This window comes from Hemitrygon akajei, chromosome 19, assembly GCF_048418815.1.
Source record: "Hemitrygon akajei chromosome 19, sHemAka1.3, whole genome shotgun sequence".
NCBI lineage: Eukaryota > Metazoa > Chordata > Chondrichthyes > Myliobatiformes > Dasyatidae > Hemitrygon > Hemitrygon akajei.
The window spans coordinates 50,336,398-50,350,159 of record NC_133142.1 but is presented as its reverse complement, the minus strand read 5'-3'; the positions used below and the strand labels follow the sequence as shown (position 1 = coordinate 50,350,159).

Sequence of the window (13,762 nt, the reverse complement as noted above, 5' to 3'; positions counted from 1 at the left end):
GGAAGTAAGAGAGAAGATGGGGAGAAATTATCAGAAGTTAGAGAAATCAATGTTCTTGCCATCAGGCGGATTATGAGGTGTTGCTCCTCCAGCCTGAGAGTGGCCTCATCATGGCAATAGAGGAGACCATGGACCAACATGTCAGAATAGGAATGGGGATTGAACATAAAATGGTTGGCCACTGGGAAATCTTGCTTGCTGCAGTCAGAGTGAAGGTGCTGAACAGAGTGATCCCCTATCTACGCTGGGTCTCGCTGATTCCGAGGGGGCTACACTGGGAGCATGGGAATCGGTAGATGAAGTGTTGCCTCACCTGGAAGGGCTGTTTGAGGCCCTGAATGGATGTGAGGGAGGAGGTGAAAGGGCAAATGTACCACTTCTTCCGCTTGGAGGGATAAGTGCCAGGAGAGAATTTAGTGGGGTGCGTCTATGTCTGTGTGTGTGAGCATGTGTATGGTAAAGATGTGTTTGATGGTAAGACCCCACTGAAGATGGCAGAGGTTGTGGAGAATGATATGCTAGATGTGGAGGCTCATGGGGTGACAGGTATGCACAAGGGGAACTCCAACTCTGTTAAAGCAGCAGAAAGATGGGGTGCAGGCAGATGTCAGAAATGGAGGAGATGTGAGTGCGGGCAGCGTCAATGGTAGAGGAAGGGAAATCCCGTTCTCTGAAGGAGGACATTTCTGATACTCTAGAGAGTGAGGTCTCGTCCGGGGAAAAGATGTGAAGAGGAACTGACAAAAGGGAATAGCATTTTTATACATGAGTGACAGGGTGGAAGGTGATGTATACTCAAGACATCTGAGAGAGTCAGTAGGTTTATAAAAGTTATCAGTAAACAATCTCTCTAGAGATAATACAGCACCAATACAGTCATCAAAGTAGCACAGAAAGAGTTGAGGAGCCTTTCTATGTGCTCAGTTGCTGCTAATGCATCACTGTACTGCTAGATCCAAGCTGTAACCACATCATTAAGTTCACTGATGACATAACAGTAGTTGTCTTCAGCAGCAACAATGATGAGTCAGCATATAGGGAGCAGGCAGAGAAGCCAGTGGACTGCTGCAAACAGGTAGAGATGATTGTGGACTTCAGGAAGGCTCAGGCTGACCACTCCTTACGGCTTCTCTGTGAATAGAGTCAGGAGAACCAAATTTCTTGAGTATACATCACGGATGATTTCATCTGGTCCCTCAACACCATCTCTTCAGTCAAGAAAATACAGCAGTGCCTCCACTTCTTGAAGAGATTGAGGTGAGCAAGGTTCCCCACCTCCATTTTAACCACATTCTACCGGAGCATCTTTGAGAATGTCCTGACAACTGTAACACCATCTAGTATGGGAATCAAAGGAATCTGAGCACAAGATCCTGCAACTGATTGTGAGGACTGCTGAGAGAATCGCCAGTTTCTCACTCCTCCATCCAAGACAAATACCAAAGGCACTGCATTTGCCAATGATCCCTCCCATTTGTCCCACAATCTCTTTGACCTCCTACACTCAGTCAGAAGGTACCGCAATGCAAGAACGAGGACTGTTAGGCTGTGTAACAGCTTCTTCTTCCAGACTAGATTTCTGAACACTGTGCTACAACCCTGTATACATTAGTTATGATAGTTCCAGTAGCATTATGCTGTTGTATACAGTACTTACTTATATGTTGCATACACACTTTATGTGAACTTGTACAGCTACAGAATACTTTATTTATTTGTTAATATTATTGTGCTAATTTTATTTTATGTACCGTATGTGATATATGTACTGTGTTTTACACCTGGGTCCCTGAGGAACATTGTTTCATTTAACTATATACACGTGCATAGGTAAATGGCTATAAACTTGAAGTTGAACTCTTGTTTAAGCTGTTTCAATAGGCACATTTAATGTCAGAGAAATGTATACAACATACATCCTGAAATTCTTTTTCTTCGTAAACATTCACAAAAACAGAGGAGTGCCCCAACGAATGAATGACAGTTAAACGTTAGAACCCAAAAAACCCAAAAACCCCATAAAAGCAATTACCAATCTCAAAAATCTTTTATAATTTTGAACATATTTACCAAATCCCCTGTACTCTGCTCTGATAAGGATCCCAGCCATAGTCTCTCATTTCCTTCACCCATGCCAGTAAATCTTCACTGATCCCTCTCCGGGGACATCCTTGTCTCTCAAGGTTTGAGTGCTGGTCACAGGACAGTGTAAACACTGTCATTGTTTATGCATTCAAATACAAGGCTCCAAAATCTAAAAGGCACTAGTTTAAAAAAATTATACACTTACGATAGTCCTTGTGGAGCGCATCAATTTCTTCTTCTGACTGATCCTTTGTGAATTTCATTGCCTAATGAAAACAACTGAGCTATAACTTTTTTCTTTCTCCTTCAGGTAGATTAAAATACAGAGAAAGCATTAAAGTACACTTACATTTTCAACCACTTTGGCTTCAAGCTGAGCTCGGATCTTTTCATTCTTTTCAATTTCTTTGGCAATGTCTTTGGCTGAATGAAAAAAAGCAATTGAAAATCATTTCAATCATGAAAAAAGCCAGTATTTTTCTCTCCTTTTCACTATATCAAACATCTCATATACGACTGAATTGTAACAATAAAATATGAAATGTTAAACTTGTGGTCAAAGTTTCCTTGGCATGCAAACACATCTGTTTCTGATCTGCTTGTGGACCAAACTAGCATTAAGCGCAACTGACAGAAGGCCTTTTCAATATTTCTAAACTTCATTTACAGAATCAGAATCAGGTTTTATTATCACTGGCATATGTCGTGAAATTTGTTAACTTAGCTGCAACAGCTCAATGCAATACATAATATAGAAGGGAAAAAATAATTAAATCAATTACAGTATACATATTTGAATAGATTAAAAATTGTGCAAAAAAAACCAGGAATAATATATATTTAAAAAGTGAGGTAGCGTTCAATGTCCATTTAGGAATCAAATGGCAGAGGGGAAGAAGCTGTTCCTGAGTCACTGAGTGTGTGCCTTCAGGCTTCTGTACCTCCTACCTCATGGTAACAGTGAGAAAAGGGCATGCTCTGGGTGCTGGAGGTCTTTAATAATGGACACTGCCTTTCTGAGACACCGCTCCTTGCAGATGTCCTGGGCACTTTGCAGGCTAGTACCCAAGATGGAGCCGACTGAATTTACAACCCCCTGCAGCTTCTTTCAGTCTTGTGCAGTAGCCTCCCCACTCCCATACCAGACATCAGAGCCAGTTAAGTAATCAAAAACCTGATACATTTGGTTCTGAGGCATCAGAAGCATTTAAGTAATCAAAAACCCAAAGAATAAGTTAACAAAATTAAAATATTTAAAAACAAATTAAACTGCTGTTAATTTAAAAACATAAAGGCCCCCACAGCTTACAAATGACCATCAAATACAACTCATATATATGAATGAGTTTTAGGAGATTTCAAGGTTAATTTGGCAGCTGTAATGGATTTTTTTGATGTGTGGTAATTTAATTTGAATACTGATTTGAGAATTGCTCAGGTTCTTACCTGGGATGGAGGACCAAGAAGTGAAGTAAAGAAATATAATTTTAAAAGAACATTCATACAATTTAGAGAACGCCTTTACAGCCTGAAACAAAGGGTCAGGTACAACTGCTTCTCAGCATCCGTATGCTCTGTACTTCCGAGCTACACTGGGCAGGCCCAGAGGATTGGCACACACTGATACACACATTGCAGTTGGACATCAGTTCTCCATGACTAATGATCAGCACAACCACACCAATACCTCCTGGCAGATGGCCAACACTCCAATGGCCTGAACAACATTTATTGCCAGCTTATTTAATAACAAACAGCATCAAATTGTCAGCTGACTTTCAACCAGCTTTCATGGCAATACTAAACAGAGTAAACAAAACACAATTTGGAAACCCAAATCATCTCCATTCTGCTGCTCAAGCTAGCACAAGACCATTGGATAGGGTGCACTGACTTGCTACAACCATCCAAAATATATGGGAAAGGTCAGGGAGTATTTTGAGTCATAAATTAGCTTTTATTTGAGGGTCATAATTTTTTTTTTAAAGATGCATGGTTTTAAGGAGAATATTAACAGAATAAATAAAATAAAATTAAATGCCAAGGAAGATTTATGACTTATTTCCCATGAATAGCCAAAGGTCACAAAAAATGTCATTTATTTAAACAAAGTACGTGTGATTAATTGCCAGCATTCCACCAAAACCAATATAATTCAGATTGAAAATCAGTGATAGATCAAAAGGAAACCAGCATGGGAACACCAAGAAAGTTTCTCATTGTCACAGGGAATTGCTGAAACCGGTTGACCTAAGCAACAAAGACAAATATGTGTATTTTTAGTTTTAAGGAAGCAAAATCAGCATGAATCATTTATAATAAAAACAGAAAGCCACTGGAAATACATTAACAGTCACAGCATTATGTAGATAAAACATTCTGAAAATGCCCCCTCTGGCTGGACTCCAGTCCATTTCTACTCTCGCCCGGTCTAACTTTATCATTATTTTCAAGTGGCCATCCTTGCTTTTAAATCCTTCACAATCTTATCCCGTCTGTAGAGAAATAAGCACTTAATCCTCCAAACACAATCAAGCTTTTGTTGCTTAATACAGATATAATTTATCTAATGCCCTGGGGGATATTTAAGTACGTCTGACTTTTTACTAAAAAGCTAAACAGGGTGCCGAATGTGTAGATGATCAAGACTACAGTGCTGGTGTTGCTTGACTTGACCACAGTGTACTGCTAGCTGCTGTGCTCAGATGGTGTTGACAGCGTGATTAGAAATGTCGCAAGTAAACCACAAGGAAATCTGGCGAAATGGTTACCATCCCTGATAACACTTGCAGAGGAAACCAAATCCATAAGACTCTTAAACCTCAACTTCAGTCAATGAACCACTTTTAGGACTAATGGAACGCTATCATTCACTGAAATTTGACGAGTTCTGAAGGAAGGAGTACTGGAGTAGAAACAGCATCTCCAATAAAAGCTCTTCCTATTACAGTTCAGAATTGAAGATTGCCCATCAAACAAAGCTAGATTACCTATGAAAGATGCAAACCACCTCCAAATAGGAAGGCAAAACCATACTGTAAATATCAATCAATTTGTCCATATCTCAACAACACAAAACAAAAAAAATCATAACTTATGTCAATGACAATAATCTTGATTCTGATTAAACTATTAAGCAAACATCATTAAATAACTTGAAACTCTACTGAAGTGGAAAGAAGAGACAAAATAGGAATAATTATGATTGGACTAAGTTGAGATAAATAGTTACCAGTCATTATTATACTACAGGAAACATTTGCCAAGCTCCAAATTTGTTAATTTACTATAAAGGAAGCAATCCAGACCAGAGCAGCATGGCAGCAAAGTAGTTAATGTAATGCTTTACAGAGCCAGCTGTAAGATCGGGTGCATTTCCAGCAGCTGTCTGTGATGGGTGTGTATGTTCTCACTGTGACTACGTGGGTTTTCACCGGGTGCTCCAGTTTCCTTCCACATTCTAAAGGCATATGGGTTAGAGTTAATAAAGTTGTGGGCATTCTATGTTAGCACGGAAGCATGGTAACACTTGCCGGCTGCCCCAGCACTTATCCAGACTGCGTTGTTGTTGATGCTAAACAAAGCATTTCACTGTACGTTTCAATGTACATGTGACAAATAAAGTTAATTTTTTTTATCTTTAGGGCACTTCAAAATCATATTTGACTAACATGTTACATACATTTTATTGAGTGAAAAAAGCTTGGTATAAACTGTAAACAAATCACAAACAACAGAAAATCTGAAGAAATCCAAGCAACACACACAGTTTATGTTTCATAAGAAGTGGGCACAGTTTGTACCAAGCAATACACACAAAATGCTGGAGGAACTCAGCAGGCCAGGCAGCACCTATGGAAAAAGTACAGTCGACATTCTGCGCAGAAACCCTTCGGCAAGACTGGAGAAAAATGATGAAGTAGATTTAAAAGGTTGGGGGAGGGAAGAGAGAACCATCAGGTGATAGGTGAAACTTGGAGGGGGAGAGATGAAGTAAAGAGCTGGGAAGTTGATTGATGAAAGTGACAGAAGGTCATGGAAGAAAGAAATGGGGGGAAGGAGTACCAGAGGGAAGTGACGGGTAGGCAAGGAGAGAGAGGGAAAAGGGGATGGGAAAATTGAGAAGGGGGAGGGGTTTGGGGGGGCACTACCGGAAGTTTGAGAAATCAATGATCATGCCATCAGGCTACCCAATCAGAATATAAGGTGTTGTTCTTCCAACCTAAGTGTGGCCTCATCACAACAGCGGAGGAGGCCATGGATGGGCGTATCGGAAGACAGTGCACCAATGATGAGATCTAAAATAAATCTAATAAAAGAATTTAATCTTTGAGGCACAGTATGCAGAACAAAGATGCTAAAGCCCATTCTGCACTGCACGCGGTCTTTGTAACAATGACTGACCAAACCCTCCCTGTTAATCTCCAGAACATTTTCACCAGTTATATAAAAAAAACCTAAACTCTACCTTTGTCGTTGCATACAGGACACCTATAACCAGCTACAGGAGTCTAGCATATAATGACAATCCAAAAAAAAGCTGCCAACAAAGGGAGACAGATTACATTTCTTTACAACCTGTCTGAAGCTTTAAAGCAGCATGGTGACCAGCTCCTGATTATGGAGCAATGAATCACAGTCAGTCTTCCTTAATAACCTGATTGTAAGTTCTAATCTTACAATTCACTTTCTCATCAGGTCTGCAACATTTAAAGAAAAAATGATGTCTACATCTGATAATTCAGATAAATCTGAGAGAATGATTTATCCAGCAAAAGAAATTAAGCAGATGCCTTGGCAGGAATGAAGATTCAGCTGTTGGAAAATGTAACGTGTTACGGTCAATATTTTCAACACAGTCTGGGTTAATACTTGGCTGAAGGTTTCCTTCCATCTGAAAACACAATTTACAATTCCATATGCAATCTGATAATTTACAAATCCAGCATTACCACCCCTCTTAACCTGTCCACCAGATAAAGATGTTCGTGCTGCTTAATTTTGATCAGCAGAAAATTCCTTCCATTAAATACTGGAGAGACTGAAGCCATAGTCTTGCATGTCTCCACATCTACAAACCACTCCTCCAACCTGTACCGCTGGTTTTTCAGTCCAATAAGACACATACTCCCCTGTCTTTTCTTTCCACCTGAATTATTAACTGATTCTCTATTTCTTCTCAAGTATGATTCAGTGCAGCCCTGATCACTGGCATCAAAGCTACGCCTGCTAAGTTACCCATGAGCCTTGCATGGGAACCTATCAACTAAACTAAATATTTGTCTTAATACCCCAGGCATTTAAAATTCATACTGACTTGTTCAACATTTTAACACTTCATTCATATTTTCATTATCCTTAATTCAACATACCTTATGATACTGAATTCCCACAATATAAAACTAGCCAAGATTTTATCCAGTCACTCCATTTACTTTTAGTCTTACCTTTTTACTCTTCTTAATTTCAAACGCTTCCAAAAATTATGAAGACCAAATACTGCTGCTAGATGCTTTTTTCTTCATTACCCCAAACAATATACTCCATGCTCCTGCTAAACCCACCTGGGTTCCAAATAAGAGCTTTTGCACTGCTAGTGAACATTAGTCAAGCATGATCATACAACTGCTATGTTCAATGATGAGTTTTTAATTAACTTTGGAATGAAGTCTACAAAAACAAGGCCAACCTTTATTGCACTTTCCTAATTGCCCCCCAGAAGGTGGTGATGAATGGCTTCATTGGATGTTTGCAGTTCCTCCGATTTCCACTGAAAGTGTGTGGTGTCCAGTATCTGATTCTATTAATGATGTTTGGTCTACATCCTGGAACTCCCTACCCAAAAGCACTTGTGGTACAATGTCAGGGAATGTGATTTTCATGGACCTCCCTCTTCCACTCTCCCCCTTTCCTCCGAAGGTCATCGGTGAATGAAAACTTTTATATTTTCCCTTCTATGTGGCTCATTTTAGTAAGTCACAACACCAGTAAGGTTCATTGATAATGATGAACAAATAATATGCTATTAAATTAACTTTTGATTAAGCAGGCTAATCCAAGTTTAATTAATTTATATTTTTACATAGTTTGGAAATTGACTTCTTGCATCTCTTTAGAGAAATCCAAATTTTCTGTAGTTTGTACCTAGTCTAAAGCTGTAACAACTAAATGGTCAAACAGATTCAAGTGACTGAAAAACCTCCTGTTCCTTCATGTATGAAAGAAAATCACCAAGCTGCTTATGTGGTATGCAACCACAAAAAAATATATATTTATAACCATCTTACCACAATCCTCAAAAGATTAAGCATTCAGATAAGAAATATTCCACCCAATTTTATGGACTCATTATTCAGGCTGAATTCTCGTTATTAACTGTAAGTACTCATGCTATGAGAAAGCCAATTGAACTATCACAATTTTGCAAATAACATTATTTTGCTGTTAAGTTTTGTTATTTAAGAAAAAAACAAAGTACTGGAACAGTACAGCTACCCTGTCAACATCTGGCATAAAACATAAAGTTGATATATCACTATTAATCAGAAGACATTGCAAAGTTCTCCATGGCCTTTTGATTAATGGTCTTTTCAATGCTCCATTTCTTTTATAATGTTTACAAGTTTGATCTCTCATTCTGCTGCTCATGCAGTTATCTACCTGTTCTATTGACCTCTAAACTGCCATATCTTGCCATCCTTTTGATTTGTAATTTCATCCTCACTCACCATTTTAACTCTCCAGCTTTGATTGCCAAGTTCTCTGTCTGCCCTGATTCAATTCCACTCTCTAGCTCTGTGTGACCAGCAGATGGCACATGAACTTCATTCACTTTTTATGATACCAACCAACAACTATAATTTTTTTGTTGTCATGTACTTCCCATCAACTTTTACTTTAAATGAAAAATACCCATTTTGTAAATGTCAGAGAAATTAAATCCTCACTCTTTAATAGTGGGGAGATCTAACAAAGTTGTGTCTGAAACAAAGTTGCAGTGCACATATGATTTCACATGCATCTCACCAAAGTCAGAGAACAGATAAACATTCCAAACTATGCAGTTAAGTATCATAGATCAAGTTATTTCCAGACTCATGAATATTTAAAAAGTATGATGAATTGCAGTAGGTCAACATGGGAAAATTATTGGACTGGCAAGTTATATATTTTTTGCTATCATGTTCCATTGCTAACTTTATTGATGTAAAGAGTGGAGAACCCTATTACACTCATGGCCTTTATCTGGTATTTTGCGCTGTTTGAAAAAGAGAGCAGCTTAATTACTTCTATTGGATTTATTGGTGACTGGGTTTCAGAGTACTGGCATGTTAAGAAAGATGCTTTATTTTAAACAGATTAGTTTGAAATAATTTTAAATGGTATGCAAAGAGAAAGAAAGCTTTAATAGAATCTACCTGGAGGGAAACTGAAATCTACCTGGAGGCAGTTGCTATGTGATGGGTCAATTATGAAACTAAGATGGCAAGAAAACAAACTGATGAGCCAAGTAAATTGCAGAAGGCATTAGACTGACAAGAGACATAAAATGTAAGCACTGTGCAGTCAATACGGGATTACAGTACCTCCCCATTTGACACCACAGCTGAATTTTGAGGTCTTTAACTTCATGGCAAATGAACAAAATATTGTTGGTCACAACTTCCAGATTATATAGCCTTGAGTCCCTTTGTGGAGTTCAGTCTGAACTTTCCAAGGTTTGGGAGATTCAGACCCGACTATCTATCGTTCTGATCCCAATATCCTAGAAAATATTCACCCAGCTTTCCTGAAAGCATGTTCATAAAGTGGATAAAAAAGCAGAAACTCTATAATACTTCTAGTATATTTCCTCCAAACCCTCTTACATTCTATCAGCTGATTACTTCATAGAGCACTGATATCAATACATGTGAATTTGATGCAACTAAGATGGAACCATTTTTAAGGTTGCCTCTCATGTTAAGCTCTCAAAGTCTAACGAATAGTCCCTGGTTATTTGTAGGTTGCTGTTTGGTCAGGAACACAAATTATAACATCTAGGTCAGTTTCAGGCTTTAGATCAGAAGCATAAAGCATTTTTAAATTGTTCTATAGTAAATGGGACATTTACTTCTTGGGGGGGGGGATTTAAACTAAATTTGCAGGGGGCGGGGATCCAGAATGTGAGAGAGGATAGCGAGAGGAAGAATAAAGGACAGGTGGGGACTACACAGTTCCAGAATATTAAGTGTGTAGTAGAGAAAGGTGAGGCGGAACAAATGATAAGGAGGACACATGTACAGAGGGATGGTCTGACGGAACATGGAGTTAAATGTGTTGAAAGAATAAGTAATTTTAGGAAGGACAACAAAATTCTAGGGGCGTATAGCCCGATGGGAGTTCGGGGAGCTGGGTTAAGCACAATAGACAGCGATTCAAATGGAGAGAGGAGAAATGGGCTAAAAATTCTATATCTGAATGCACGAAGTGTCAGAAATAAGGCGGATGAGCTTGAAGCCCAGGTGCGAATGGGTAACTATGATGTTGTTGGGATAACGGAGACATGACTGCAGGGAGATCAGACTTGGGAAATGAATGTTCAAGGGTATACGTGCTATCGTAAGGACAGAAATGTGGGCAGAGGGGGTGGGGTGGCCCTGTTGGTGAGGAATGAGATTCAGTCCTTTGCAAGGGGGGACATAGGGTCAGGAGAAGTAGAGTCTGTGTGGATAGAATTGAGGAACAGTAAGGGCAAAAGGACCCAAATGGGTGTTGTCTACAGGCCACCAAACAGTAGCATGGATATTGGGTGCAAGTTGAATAGGGAGTTAACATTGGCATGTGGCAAAGGTAATGTTGCAGTAGTTATGGGGGATTTCAACATGCAGGTGAACTGGGAGAATCAGGTTGGTGCTGGACCACAGGATAGGGAGTTTGTAGAGTGCCTACGGGATGCATTCTTGGAACAGCTTGTATGAGAGCCGACCAGGGACAAGACTATTCTGGATTTAGTGTTATGTAATGAACAGGATTTGATAAGCGATCTTGCAGTAAGGGAGCCATTAGGAGGTAGTGATCATAATATGATAAGTTTTTATCTGCAATTTGAGAAGGATAAGGGCAGCTCGGAGGTGTCAGTGTTGCAGTTGAACAGGGGAAACTATGGAGCCATGAGGGAGGAGCTGGCCAAAGTTGACTGGACGGATAGCCTAGCAGAAAAGACGGTGGAACAGCAATGGCAGGTATTCTTGGGAATAATGCACAAGGTGCAAAATCAGTTCATCCCCCCAGAGAAGGAAGAATTCAAAGGGGGGAAAGGGGCCTCAGTGGTTGACAAAAGAAGTCAGAGATTGCATGGCATTAAAAAAAAGGAAGTATGACAGAGCTAAGGTGAGTGGGAGGACAGATGATTGGGAAGTTTTTAAGGAACAACAGAACTTAACTAAAAAGACAATACGGGGAGAAAAAATGAGGTACGAACACAAGCTAGCCAGGAATATAAAGGAAGATAGCAAAAGCTTTTTTAGGTATGTGAAGAGAAAGAAGATAGTTAAGAACAATGTTGGGCCCTTGAAGAATGAATTAGGTGAAATTGTTATGGGAAACAGAGAAATGGCAGAAGAATTTAATGAGTACTTTAGATCTGTTTTCACTAAGGAAGACACAAGCAATCTCCCAGATGTATGGATGGGCCAAGGACATAGGGTAACAGAGGAAATGAAACAGATTGACATTAGGAAGGAAACGGTGTTGAGAAGACTGATGGGACTGAAGGCTGACAAATCCCCAGGTCCAGATGGTCTGCATCCTAGGGTACTAAAGGAGGTGGCCCTGGAAATTGCAGATGCATTGGTAATCATTTTCCAATGTTCCTTAGATTCAGGTTCAGTTCCTGAGGATTGGAGAATGGCTAATGTTAGCCCACTTTTTAAGAAAGGAGGGAGGGAGGAAACAGAGAACTATCGACCTGTCAGCCTGACATCGGTGGTGGGGAAGATGCTAGAGTCCATTATTAAGGATGAAATAGTGGCATATCTAGATAGCAGTGATAGGATTGGGCCGAGCCAGCATGGATTTACCACGGGTAAATCATGCTTGACTAATCTGTTGGAGTTTTTTGAGGATGTAACCAGGAAGTTAGACGGGGGAGATCCAGTGGATGTAGTGTACCTCGATTTTCAGAAGGCATTTGATAAGGTCCCACAAAGGAGATTGGTGGGTAGAATCAAAGCTCAGGGCATCGGGGGGAAGACATTGACATGGATAGAAAACTGGTTGACAGATAGAAAGCAAAGGGTAGCGGTGAATGGGTGTTTCTCGGAATGGCAGGTGGTGACTAGTGGGGTGCCACAGGGCTCGGTATTGGGACCACAGCTGTTTACAATTTACGTCAACGATTTGGATGAAGGCATTGAAAATAACATCAGCAAATTTGCTGATGATACTAAGCTGGGTGGCAGTGTGACATGTGATGAGGATGTTAGGAGAATTCAGGGTGACTTGGATAGGCTGGGTGAGTGGGCAGATAGTTGGCAGATGACGTTTAATGTGAATAAGTGTGAGGTTATCCACTTTGGGAGTAAGAACAGGAAGGCAGATTATTATCTGAACGGTGTAGAGTTAGGTAAGGGAGAAATACAAAGAGATCTAGGAGTCCTTGTTCATCAGTCACTGAAGGTGAATGAGCAAGTGCAGCAGGCAGTGAAGAAGGCTAATGGAATGTTGGCCTTTATTACAAAGGGAATTGAGTACAAGAGCAAGGAAATCCTCTTGCATTTGTACAGAGCCCTGGTGAGACCACACCTGGAGTATTGTGTACAGTTTTGGTCTCCAGGGTTAAGGAAGGACATCCTGGCTGTAGAGGAAGTGCAGCGTAGATTCACGAGGTTAATTCCTGGGATGTCTGGACTGTCTTACGCAGAGAGGTTAGAGAGACTGGGCTTGTACACGCTGGAATTAAGGAGATTAAGAGGGGATCTGATTGAAACATATAAGATTATTAAGAGATTGGACAAGATAGAGGCAGGAAATATGTTCCAGATGCTGGGAGAGTCCAGTACCAGAGGGCATGGTTTGAGAATAAGGGGTAGGTCATTTAGGACAGAGTTAAGGAAAAACTTCTTCTCCCAGAGAGTTGTGGGGGTATGGAATGCACTGCCTCGGAAGGTAGTGGAGGCCAATTCTCTGGATGCTTTCAAGAAGGAGCTAGATAGGTATCTTATGGATAGGGGAATCAAGGGATATGGGGACAAGGCAGGAACCGGGTATTGATAGTAGATGATCAGCCATGATCTCAAAATGGCGGTGCAGGCTCGAAGGGCCGAATGGTCTACTTCTGCACCTATTGTCTATTGTCTAAATGGTAAATGCCAAATAACATATTTAATGTATTTAGTAAACGCAGGAAAATCTAATCTAATTAAAAGATAACTAATACTGAAACTACCTGGAATTCCTCATAAGCCAATACAGTATCAAACAGGAGACTCCTAACAAGAAATTAAACCATTCCATATTTCCCAAATCAACTGCAAAATATGAACCACTATTAAAATATAAAGAGATGTTGAATTCCTAATCAAATGTACCATATATTTCAAGTTTGGCTTTTTGCATATTTTTAAATTAATAGCAATGTGCTCAAATGTATTGAATTGCACTTAGTTGCTTCATACATTTGGTCATGAGTCTAACA

General features: G+C 39.9%; 1 protein-coding gene across 2 annotated transcripts in view; it reads right to left on the bottom strand.

Moving 5' to 3' along the window:
• The window catches only part of rad18 (RAD18 E3 ubiquitin protein ligase), a 238,750-nt gene that overhangs the window by 119,193 nt on the left and 105,795 nt on the right, over positions 1-13,762 (bottom strand). For both annotated transcript variants that reach the window (XM_073072485.1, XM_073072486.1), the window contains 2 exons: positions 2,435-2,508; positions 2,291-2,351 (listed from right to left, as the gene is read on the bottom strand). In XM_073072485.1, coding sequence (XP_072928586.1) covers positions 2,291-2,351; positions 2,435-2,508 — 135 coding nt within the window. The remainder of the gene's footprint in view (positions 1-2,290; positions 2,352-2,434; positions 2,509-13,762) is intronic.